Source organism: Nannospalax galili, unplaced genomic scaffold (assembly GCF_000622305.1).
Source record: "Nannospalax galili isolate Female #2095 unplaced genomic scaffold, S.galili_v1.0 scaffold644, whole genome shotgun sequence".
Lineage (NCBI taxonomy): Eukaryota > Metazoa > Chordata > Mammalia > Rodentia > Spalacidae > Nannospalax > Nannospalax galili.
In genome coordinates this window covers 973,211-985,748 of record NW_008351473.1, presented here as the reverse complement: position 1 = coordinate 985,748, position 12,538 = coordinate 973,211, and the positions used below count along the sequence as shown (strand labels likewise).

Sequence of the window (12,538 nt, the reverse complement as noted above, 5' to 3'; positions counted from 1 at the left end):
TAAGTAAATAAATAAATAATAAAAAAAACCTGAGAAAATTAAAGGTAGGAAGTAATTACAAGGACACATCATCCTATTAGCAAATTATGAGTAAGATAATTTATTATTTTACTATTTACTATTTCCATCTATATATTTGACAGTTGTCAAGTAGTTGCTGTCCACCTCTCCTGGTCCCCAGAGCCTGGGTACTAAAGACGGGGACACTTTTTCTCAATTTGCAGCCAGGGAAAGCAAGAACCAGGAAGACAAAGCACATTGGCCCGGGACTCACATTTTACCTTGGACTTGATGCCAGGAGGTTCAAAGACCATTAGGGAATGAAACAGCTTGGGAATGCAGACTGGGGCCAATGAACCTTGGCAAGAGGTTCTGCTAAGCCAAAGTCCAGTTCGGCGGTTTGGGATTGGACTGAGCAGATAAGACCTCACCAAGCTGTTCATTGTGTGTATGCAATAGACTGCTGGGTGCTTTTCAAAAGCTGTCAGTTGTCCTGTGGATGGGTGACTGCCCCCCACCCCAGCAAGACACATAGAGTCAGATCAAGGCATTAAACCCTTGGAAGCTTATCAGAGGCACCTGGGGAGCTATTAAACCCCAACCCCCTCAAGTGAGGGACATCAAATAGAGTAAGAATTCAGACCCTGGTGACTGTCATGCCCAGCCAGGGTTGGAATCTCCTGAGCTGAATCAAAATTGATAGTGGTGGTGTTGAGAATATTTTTGGTGGAGGGTCAGGGAGAGTATTGAACTTGGTTTCATGTCTCATGTATCTATTTTTTTTCTTTTTGAGACAGGGTCTCATATAGACTAGGTTGGCCTTGAACTTATTATGTAGCTAAGGATGAACATTGAATTCCTGATCCTCCTGCTCTACTTCCACCTTGGGATCACAGGCATACACCACCACATTCAGTTTTTTGTGTTCTTTTAATTTTATTTTAGGGTTTTTTTTTTTTTTTTTGATAGAAGGTCTCACAATGTAACCCATGATAGCTTGGAACACACTATATAGCACAGGCTGGATTCAAACTCATACCAATCCTCTTGTCCTAGCCTTGTGAGTGTGCAAAACACCACACCTACCTCCTCTGTCCCCTAACGCAGGATCATTTCCCCTACTGGTAACATGGAACTAACCCTGTGACACCTTTCTCTTGGGGAGACTGAGCTCTCCCAGAACCAGCCAGAGGCAGGCTAGACAGGTATGACCGGTGGAGTCTGTGAATAGATCTTGAAAGACCTCATCAATTCACATTCCCCTTATTTGAACCCTGGAACTCTGGCCACCCTGGGACAGAGCTAAGTTTTCTTTATGTCAGCTGAGCACTGAGTGATGTCAGCCAGGTTACATATGAGGAGAGGGTTTGTCCTGCCTTTAAAAGAGGACTCCACCCCAGGATTGTTCCTCCCTAAATGATCTCTGGCACCTTTCTCTCATCCCCTCATCTTTTGATTTAGGGCCCCAAACTGGCTGATACTAACTCCCAATGGCTGCTTTAGCCTGTCTGAGCCTTAGTTTCTTCATTTCTATATTTTTTCAAGAAAGGGTCTGGAATAGCCCAGGTTGTCCTCAAACTCCTTAAGTATTTAAGGATGACCTTGGACTCCTGATCCTCTGGCCTCCAGGTTCCAAGTGCTAGGATCACAGGTGTACCCTGTTATGCCCAGTTTATTTGGGGCTGGGGATTGAACTCAGGACTTAACCCTCTCTTATTTATTTTTTTGGGGGGTGGGGAGACAAGATCTCACTATAGTTCAGGCTGTCCTCCAACTTGCTATCCTCCTGCCTCAAGTGGGTTCCTTCCTACCTGGCTTCAGTTTCCCCAGGAACTAGTTATACCATCTGGGATGGGCAGGTCAGATAGGCCAGAGTGGCTGATCTTTAACCAGTGGCTTGCTGTCCCTGCAGGATCCCCTCTTCTTGGGACCTACAACCCTCAGTCTTGTCTCAGCCATAGGGAGCCCCTGTCCCCAGCTGACAGCCCAGCAGGTCAGTCTCTCGGAAACAGATGCTATTCCCACCTAGCCTCTGACTACAGCCCTGCCCTGCCCAGAATGCCCCTGTTGCCCACTCAAGGTCTGGTTCCCACAACAAGGAGGTCTCCCACAGAAATCAGACCCCACCCAGGTTGCCCCAGCAAATGGCTCATGTATGAGCTTGCACCTCTCTCTTTACAGTCGGTGAACCTTCCATCTGGGAGCAGTCCCTTCCTCCCCTATAACCACTGTGCTCCACCCAGACACATACCAGATTCCAAATATCTTGAAGTTTAATAATATAGCCTCTGACACTGGCCATACTGTCACTCAAGAGATGGGCACTTCCCCCAGCCTGTACCCTTACTTGTATTCCACACCAAACACACCCTCACATAAACGTTTACACACTCATGCATAGTGACAACTCACACCTGGGGACTAGACTTTTTGTTTAGCCTTTTGTTTTTTTGAGATAGAGTCTTATGTAGCCAAAGATGACTCTGAACTCCTGATCCTCTTGCTTCCACCTTCCTAGTATTGGGAGTGTGTGCTACAGGTGTGTGCCACCAGGTCTGCCCAGTTTATGTGGTGCTAAGGACGGAACCCAGGGCTTGGTGCATGCTAAGCAAGCACTCTACCAACTAAGTCACATCCCCAGCCCTTTTTTAGTTTTTCTTTGCACTGGGTCTCACTCTGTTAGTCCAGATTGTGGCTTAAAACTCACAATCCTCTGGCTTCATCGTCTCCAAGGACTGGGATCACAGGTGTGGCTCACCACATCCGGCCCAGCTAGGTGGTAGAATTTTGCAGTCTCTAATACACAACTTCAAGGATACCTCCCTCTCCCTCCAACTGCCTACGGACAGGCCTGTGAATAGACATTCCTTCCTTCCCAGACACTGCCCCTTTGGGGACATATCTGAATGTAACCTCAGATTGACACCTGTGTGGTATAATCTGTGACATGCCCACATAGACTTTCTCTCTCTCTCTCTCTCTCTCTCTCTCTCTCTCTCTCTCTCTCTCTCTCTCTCTCTCTTTCTCTCTCTCTCTCTCTCTCTCTCTCTCTCTCTCTCTCTCTCTCAAGGTTTCCCATACTCTTCAGCAGAGACAAACCACAGTAGCATCTTCTAAAGCCAAAATCACCTTGACTCTGACCTTCCTCAGAGGAGACCACCTGACTTCCCAGGGGGACAGGGAACCTGCCCAGGCCACACAGCTTGCTATAGAAGTTCTAATGGCCACTGGGAAAAGCATGCGCATTCCTTAGCGCTTGGATCTGGGGTAGGGACTATCCTAATTTGTGGGGTGTACGTTTGACAGGCCCCCCTCCCTTAAAATGGGGCTGGTTCCCAGGAGGGGACAGTTTGCAGGATCCTGGCTGGAGGAGGGAGGATCTGGGAGGTGAAGGGTTCCTTTATGGCACTTCCATCTCCAGGATCCCCAACCGATCTTGCCACCTGGAGTTCAGGTGCCCCCTCAGGTTGTGGGCAGCTTGGGACCCTTACCTCCAGGCTGTGCGGGATGAAGGAGGTTCAACAGGGAAATCAGCAAGATGCTGGGCTGCGGGATCGCCGCTGTCAGACCCGCCATCTCGGGGAGGACTGCCCCAGCCTGCTCTCTGCGCCTCGTTTTATCCCCAAAGCGTAATTGCTGCCTGGTCGGCTGCTGTGAGGGAAAGAGGGAGGGAGAGAGGGCGGGTGGGAAGAGGCCGGGAGGAGTTGGCCAGGAGGAGGGGGCAATTACGAAAGGCTAGGCTTGCAAGCTTCCTAGGCTGGCTCTGGAGCTGCCTGGACCATGGGCCTATTTTCCTTCACACACACACACACACATACACACACACACACACACACACACACACACACACACACTGCTTTTCCCCCCATCGTTTTCCCTTCCCTCTGTAGCTGTTTGCTCGATCCTGGCCTTGTTCCCACCAGAAAGTGCGAGGGGGCCTCTGCCAGGACAGCCCTCGGGAGAGGAAGCAAGAGGGAGGGCCCAGGCAGCCGGGCCAAAAAAATCCCAGCCCTAGCCAAGGCTGGAGTGGCCAGGCCCCCGCCCCTTCGCCTGGGCCCCGGGCCCAGTGTGGGGACACAGGCCAGCTGTCCTGAGCCTCAGCTCCCACCCTGGCCCTCCAGACACCCCAACATCCCCCAAGTCTGGCTGGAGACAAGGCTTTACCCAAAACAGGTGTGGGAAGGTTGGGGGGGGTGTTCAGGGTTGACTGTGGAGCTCAAGGGTCTGCAGGCAAAATGGCCTGGGGGCGTAAAGTCAGGTGGGTCCAGTACTCTGCCGCATCTTGAGGACAGAACTGGGACCCTGACATAGCTGACCCAGCTCAATTGTGGTGGGGACATAAGTTTAACCATCTGTTTGAAACCAGAGAAGGTGTGTTGGATAAATCTGGGGTCTGTATTTTCAAGGACCAAGGCGCTGGAGGTCAGGTTGAACGTTCTTGGAGTGAAAGTCCTGTTTTTAGTGTATTTGGAGCACGAAGAGGACCCCCCCCCAAACACAGTGTCCATTCTGTCCCAGCCATGGACATAGCCACAAACCAACCCTGAATATACCGCAGTGCCCAACAGATATCAGGCTGGACCCCAGGTGCTTGATGGGGAACAGGGAAGTGGGAGCCTCCAGCAGATAACTGTCATTCCAATCTTGGCATTGCTTGTTGGCCACCTGTCCCACACAGGGCACTATTAAACATCTAGACTACATCTGGGAAGCTGATTCTCCCTCTGAGTCCCTGGGAAGGTCTGGGGCTGCTATTCCTATTTTGACCAGAAGGGGGCAGCCTGTGCTAAACCAGCTGGGACAGCGGGACAGCAAGGCAGCAGACATGCAGTCCCCAGGCCAAGCCTGCCCCTCAAGATACAGGGGCCTTAGGGAAATTTAGCGATGTGAAGAGGGTGAGTCTGGGAAGGTTAAGCCTGTCTCAGACCCCTGGAAGTGGGAGAGAAATGTGGACACTAGAGAACAGGAGAGGAAGATGGATGCTTGCACTAGGTCACAGGTCAGAGGACAAAGTCGAGGCCACATGTGCTGCGGGCTCTCCCCTGCATGGGGGAGGCTCACATGGCTGAGTTAAAGGTTCTTCCCACACGGGCACAGGGCAGTTGGTGCAGTCTGCAGGTGATAGGGGCAGTCAGGAGAGGACAGGCCAAAGGTAGGTCTGAAACTCAGACCTGGGGCTAATTTCTGGCTTAGTTATTTTTCTTTTCATTCTTTTTTCCTTCCCCTTTTAAACCCCCTTTCCCCTTCTTTCCTTTACCTCCTTCCTTTCTTCCTTCTCTCACTCTCCCCTCCCTTCTTTCCTTCTCATTTCTTCTCTGTTCCCTCTTCTCCCCCCCCCTTTCTTCCAACATGGGAGAAACATGTAGCCCAGGCTGGCCTTGGACTCAAGATCCTCCTGCCTCTGCTTCCTGAGTACTAGAATGACAGGTGTACACTATCACCCCCAACTGGTTTGAGCACTTTTTAGTGGGCAACTTCTTTTGCCTCATCTCTCAGTGGGGGCTAATTGCCTCCCAACTAGGAAAAATAAGAAAGTGTGGGCATGTGTTTCTGCCTCATGTCTGCTGGCTCAAAAAATGCTCTAATTCATTCGGTATGGACAGTACTATTGCTGTCGCCGATTCTGCAAGCTCTCGCCGATTCTGCAAGCTCTGCCCGTTTCTGCTGTAGCTACCCTGTTGGACTCTCTCCCGGGGTACTTTGAGACTCTGAGTAATCTCTCCCTTCCCCAGGGTTATGGCGGCACCAGATGTTTGGAAGGTAGGGACCTGATAGGTGAATCATTCCAAAGCAGGCATGGTGGTGCTCACCTGTCATTCTAATACTAAGGAGGCTGGGGCAGGAGAATGGAGGGTTTGACACCAGCCTGGGGTATCTAGCAAGTTCCAGGTTAGTCTTGGCTACCTAGCAATACCCTGTTTCAATAAGCAAAACAGGGTGGCTGGAGAAATGGCTCAGTGGTTAAGAGCACTGGCTACTTTCACAGAGGACCTGTGTTTGGTTCCTAGCACCCACATGGCAGATAACGCCCTCTTCAGGCCCCTGAGGGCACTGCATGACATAGGTGCACTTACATACGTGCAGGCAAATCACTCACACACATTAAAAAACAAAACCCCTTAAAAACAAACAGACAAAATACAGGCAGGAGTGGTAGTCTGTGCTTATAATTCTAGCACTTTGGAGGTGGAGGCAGGAGGATCAGAAGTTTAAGTTATCCTTGGCTATATAGTGAGTATGAGGCCAGCCTGGACAACATGAGACCCTGTGTCAAAAAACTAAAAATCAAATGGAGGGGGGAAATGCGTACCATCTTGAAGCTGTTTGCACATCAAGTGTGTAGTTCTTGTGTAATGTGTTTATTTGGAGGTTCACTGGGGGTGCAGATAAAGATTATAACCCTAAAGCCCGAGCCCCTGTTGGTGGAAATGGGGGCTGTTTCAGAAATTGCCTGAGGCTCTATGTCCTGGAAGGGGCTGCCAGGATGGAGGGGGGTGGAACCAGAGATTCATCTGTGATCCGTGTGTCTTCCTTGGCCTCTCCTGCCAACACGGGGGAAAATTGGAAATGAGGGGTGCCGGTGGGGAGCTGGGCCCCACTCCTCTTGGAGCAGTGACGTGGGCAGGAACCGGCTTTCAGACTTGCAAACCGCAGTCTGCTCAGAGTCTTTATTAATTCCAGGACTGGGAAGGAGCCTGGAGCCAGCAGGAGAGGGCTCGCTGAGGGATTTAAGAGAGGTATAGAGGGGGGCTTGTTGGGATAAAAGAAGCTGCTGGGTTGGGGCCCAGTGTCTTGTACCCACTTTGAGCTCTTGTGTACTCAATAAAGCACCTCTCCTCACACAAGCTGGGTAGGGCTCCATGTACCTGCAAAGGGGTCCCCAAATCCACTCAACTGTCATCTATGGAAATTAGCGAAGTGCATAAAGGAATAAGGTAAAGGTATTGATTGACATCTGTCCATTCATTATCCAGTCACTGGAACGTTCCAGAAAGCCAACAGTCCTCAACGGATTGGTGCCACCTCCCTGCATAGCTGGACAGAAGAAATGAGCTCATACATAGAACCACTGGCGGAGAATGGCTTGGTGCCTTGACTGAGATGGTTGACAAACGCCTGCTGGGAGCCCAGCTGGCTGTGGGCTGAGGGAAACCCAAGACAGTCATTTGAGCAACGTCTATGGGTTCCAGCTCCTTGGGTGCTCTGTCTGGGGACACAACGAATAGGCTCCACGGGGCTCTAGGAATGCCATTGTTTGCCTCTGAGACCCTCAGTAGCCATTTAGAACAATTTCAGCCTTTTCATTTGCTTCTTCTATAGTACTGGGGATGGCACCTGGGGCTTCACTCTGGTTAGGCAGGTGCTCTAACCACTGAATCACACCCAAGCCCCTCACTGAGGGAGTCCAGGCAGGTGCTCTATCACTGATCTGCATCTCCAGCCTACTTTACTTTTTACCTCAAGACAATGTCTTTGTTGCTCAGGGTAGCTCTGAACTTTCTCTGTAATACAGGCTGGCCTTGAACTTGAGATCCTCCTGCCTGAGCCTCCTGAATAGCTGGGAAGAATGACCTGAACTACAACCCTCACCTCAAATTTCACGCTTCTGAATATGGTTTTCCATGTCCTATATGACCAGCTCAATCTGTTCCATAGTAGCCTTCTTTCCTTAACTGACCTGGGCTCCCCAGCCCCAGGTTACTACTGGAATTTGCAGTGCTGGGTGTGTGTGAGAGAGGTTCTCCAGTCTCAGCATATCTGCTTCCAGTCACAGTGTCACTGATCCCTGAGCACAAGGACCTCAAGCTCAACTTGGGTATTTCCTTTTGTCACCCTGACAGTGAGCCGTCATGGCTGGCAGATGCATGGATGGTGGCCCCCTATTTAAGAGTGTTGGACAAAGGCTCTAACACAAAATGGGGGCAGAGACTGCTGGTGTAGACAGATTTCCAGAATCCCTGGAATATGTCAGGTTTTCCTCCTTATTTACAGATGCTTTCATCAGGATCGTGTTGCTCTGTCAGATCCTAGGCCACTGAGAGGGGCTAGCCTGGGCAGAGCTGGAGATTCAGCAACCAGATCTGGGGCCCCAGATCTGCTTTGTCTCCAGGCTACTGAAGACCTTGTGGCAGTCATTTATACTTTAGTGTGAGTAAGAGCTCCCTCCAGCCAAACCTAGAGGAAATAGAGCTGATACATTAGTAGGAGAAAATGAATTATCATATGGCCTAAACTGAGGTTTGAGAAGGAAATCCATATTAATGGGACAGATACCTGAACACAGAACACACATTTCCCCAGCTTCCTGCCGCAGACACGCAGACACCACCTTTCTTCTGATTATATTTTAATTATTAATGAATATTTTTTTGTTTGCTTTTGTGGTGCTGAGGATGGAGCCTAGTGCCTCATGAAGGCTAAGAAAACACTTATCAACTGAACTACTTCCTCAACTTCCTCTCCCCAACCCATTTAAATTATATAGACCAGGCTGGTCTTGAATCGGAGATCCTCAGCCTTGTGAGAACTGGTTTTATAGGTATGTACCACTAAGCCCAGTTCTTTCCTCTGATTTTTAAAATATTTTATTTATTATTTTTTATTTTTGTGTGTAGGACTATATTGCCTGCAGGTGTGTAAGTGCATCCACGTCATGCAATGCCTGCAGAGGTCAGAAGAGGGCATGGGATCCCCTGGAACTGGAGTTACAGATGGTTGTTAGCCACCATGTAGATGCTGGGGATCAAACCTGGGTCCTCTACAAGAGCAGCCACTGAGCCATCTCTCTAGTCCCTTTTCCTCTGAATTTTTTTTTTTGGTCTTTTTTGAGATAGGGTCTCCTTGTAGCCACAGCTGACCTGGATTCACTGTGGAAACCAGGCTGACCTTGAACTCACAAATATCTGTTTGCATCTGCCTCCTGAGTGCTGGAACTTCAAGGCGTGCGCCACCACACCCGGCTTCCTTTCCTCTGCTTTAAAATTTCCTCATAGTTCCATAAAATAAAAGAAAACTAGGGCTGGCAAGATGGTTCAGTGGATAAAGGGTTTGCTGCCAAGACAGATGACCTGAGTTCCATCCCCCAAATCTACATGGTAGAAGGAGAGAAACAACTCCCACAAGTTCTCTTCAGATCTCCACATGTGGGATGTGTCATATACACATATATACATATTCAAATAAATAAATGTAATAAATGAGAAACCTTAAGTAAAAATTAATTCTAATAATATGTTATGTTAAATGCAGCATATCTAAAATATCATTTTGCAGATAATCCACATAAAATTGATAGTAAGATGTTTGTCATTATTTTCTGGTACTAACTTTTTTTTTCTTTGAGATAGGATCTCACTATGTAGCCCTGGTTGGCCTGGAACTCACTGTGTAGACCAGGCTGGTCTTGAACTCATAGAGATCTACCTGCCTCTGCCTTCCAAGTGCTCAGATTAAAGGTGTGAACTACCATGTCTAGCTATTTTTCTCTTCTTAGTCAATTGCTTACTGTAAGAGTCTCAGTCAGAAACTCAGAAATAGTAAAGGGAAATTATCTTTCTGCCCTAGACAATATCAATACTACCTAAATCTCAGTAGCCACAGGTGGCCCTAGTAGGGCTGGGGACCTGGCTCAGTGATAGAGCACCTGCCTAGAATCCTCTAGTGAGGGGCTGGAGAGTGTGGCTCAGTGGTAGAGCATCTGCCTAGAATCCCCCAGTGAGGGGTTGCTGCATGGCTCAGTGGTAGAGCACTTACCTAGAATCTCCCTCAGTGAGGGCCTGGGGAGTGTGGCTAAGGTGCTCAGTAGTAGAGCACCTGCATAGAATACCCCAGTGAGGGGCTAGGGTGTGACTCAGTAGCTGAGTACTTGCTGCTTTAGCATATGGCAGGCTCTGGGTTCCATCCCCATCATCACAGAAAAAAATAAAACAAAGCTAAAACACAAACCAGAAGATTAATTTCTGTGAGAGTTAGGTACACAGAAAGTGTTCAAATGTTTGATTGAGTTTCTAACTCCATTTTGGTCACTGAAGTAGACGATGGGAATTTGTCGAAGGGCAGGTGTAGAAGGAAGCCCCCTTCCCAGAAACACCATCCACTGCCCCACTGCCCTGGCTCCCAAGCAGCCTCTTTCTGATCTAGCAGAGCCTCACACTTTCCCCTAGACCCAGCTGTTTGTATGTCTGAATCATTTGTCAGTCTGGGTTGTTGGCCAGTGTGAGCTCTGAGCCTGGGGATGGGGGGTAGGGGTGTGTGTGTGTGTCCTGGACTGGCTGTTCTCATATTGCCTCACGAGCTGTCTGCTGCTTTCTGGGGGGAGCCGAACATCATGATCCATGCTTGTGTATCCCCTCCCCAAGGGACCCAGGACAGAGGAGTCCAGAACACGTCTTCATGTGTTTGACACTTAACAGTTTACAAAGAACACATTTCTCGTTTTGATTGGGGATATTATTATCCCAGTTTATAAACAGAGGGGTTAGGAACCCTGTCTACATACCCACAGAAAGAGCTCTGTCCCTATCTCCTTAGATCTATTTAATTTTAACTCTAAGCCCCTGTCATGTGGAGGGCGGGTGGCAGTGCATTCCATCACAGTTACTGGACCTCCTTGCACCCTCTACCAGCGCCCCACATCCAGGCATCTCTTGAGGATGGCAGGCTCCTGCCTCCTTAACCCCCACCCCCCATTTATTTATTTCGAGACAGGGTCTCATGTAGCTAAGGCTGGCCTTGAATTTCCTATGTAGCAGAGGCTGTCCTTGAAAGTTCAAACTTCACCTCCTGAGAGCTGGGATGACAGGCACACACCACCATGTCTGGTTTATGTGGGGCTGAGGCTAGAACCCAGAGCTTTGTGTATACTAGGCAAGCACTCTACCAATTGAGCTGAAGCCCAGCCTTTGAGCTCTCTGGTACTTTTAGAAACTGTATGATTCTGTGCACTCTAAGACTGTGTAAGGGCCTTGCTGAAGTTAGGTAGCTCAGGTTTGGACCACTTTGGGGGGCACTTCCAAGAGAGTAGAATGCTTTCAGTCCCAGGAAATATGTCCTTGGAACTGGACTTCTAGATGGTTGTTAACCTCCATGTGGGTGCTGGGAACCAAACCCAGGTCCTCTGCAAGAGCAGCCAGTGCTCTTAACTGCTGATCCATCTCTTCTGCCCCATTTACCTTAGGTTTTTTTTGTTGTTGTTGTTGTTGTTTTTTTTTTTTTGGTCTTTTTTGAGACAGGGTCTCCCTGTAGCCCCAGCTGTCCTGGAACTCACTATGTAGACCAGGCTGGCTGTGAACTCACAGAGATCTGCCTGCCTCTGCCTCCCAAGTGCTGGGATTAAAGGTGTGCACCACCATCCTGGTTTCACCTTAGTTTTTTTTTTTTTTTAAGATTATTTATTTATTTATTTATTTATTTATTTATTTATTTATTTATTCTGTGTGGATGCTCTACCTGCATGTATGTAAAGTTCACCACATGCATGCAGTGCTCTGCAGAGTCCAGAAGAAGGTGTGAGATCCCCTGGAACTGGAGTTACAGATGGTTGTTAGCTGCCATGTGGGTGCTGGGAATTGAACCTGGGTCCTCTGGAAGAACAACAAATGTTCTTAACAGCTGAGCCATCTATCTAGCCCCCACCTTGGTTTTTGAGACAAGGTTTCTCACTGAATCTGGAGAACATGGATTAGTCTTTGCTTGCCAGCTAGCAAGCCCCAGGGAGCAATCCTCTTGTCTTCAACTTCCCAGCACTGAGACTACAAGTGTGGGCCATGGTGCCTGGTTTTTTATGAGGGTACTGGGGATCTGAACTCAGGTCTTCATGTAAGCACTTCATAGGCTAAGCTGTCTCACCAGTCTCCACGCAGGCTGGCCTCCAGTCTGTGACTCCTCTGCCTCAGTCTCTGAAGTGCTCTGAATCACAGAGGTGTACCACTAGGCCTGGCTCCTTGCTATTTTATTTTATATGTACCTTGAGTATATTTATTTTCAGAAAAATTGCATAAACATGGAATTAATGACTTCAGAATTTTTCCAATATTAAGAATTTTTGTCAGTTTTCATAGATTTTCTTGATAAATTGTTCTTAAAAATGACTCTATTAAATACTGCAAATAATTTACATAAAAGGGCCATTTTTACAACATATTCATGAATATTTAACTCTATCACTCATGGTTTGAAAAGCAGACCAGGCTGTCCTTGATGTCACAGAGATCCTCCTGCCTCTACCTCCCGAGTGCTGGGATTAAAGGTGTGAGCCACATGACCAGCTAATTCATATTTTTTTGATTGCTATAAAATATGCATATCTTTCAAAGCTTTCATGTAACGTTTTTAGCTGTCTCTTTCTATATTATGTCCAAACTTAATTGCTTTTCTCACATTTAATTTTTTTCTGCTTTTTCTCCAATATATAATTTTTATTGAATTTCTGTTCATTTCATTTAAATCATATTTAGACTGCCTCCCCTATCTGCACTCCCTCCATAGCCCCCTACCAGATTTCATGCATTCTGTTATATACATTAAGTCCTATCAAGTC

General features: G+C 48.0%; 1 protein-coding gene across 4 annotated transcripts in view; it reads right to left on the bottom strand.

Moving 5' to 3' along the window:
- Window positions 1-3,652, bottom strand: part of Eln (elastin) — a 48,039-nt gene extending 44,387 nt beyond the window's left edge. For all 4 annotated transcript variants that reach the window (XM_029553676.1, XM_017802010.2, XM_029553678.1 and 1 more), the window contains exon 1: window positions 3,492-3,652. In XM_029553676.1, the coding sequence (XP_029409536.1) occupies window positions 3,492-3,576 (85 nt within the window). In that variant the 5' untranslated portion in view covers window positions 3,577-3,652. The remainder of the gene's footprint in view (window positions 1-3,491) is intronic.
- Window positions 3,653-12,538: the final 8,886 nt, after the last annotated feature.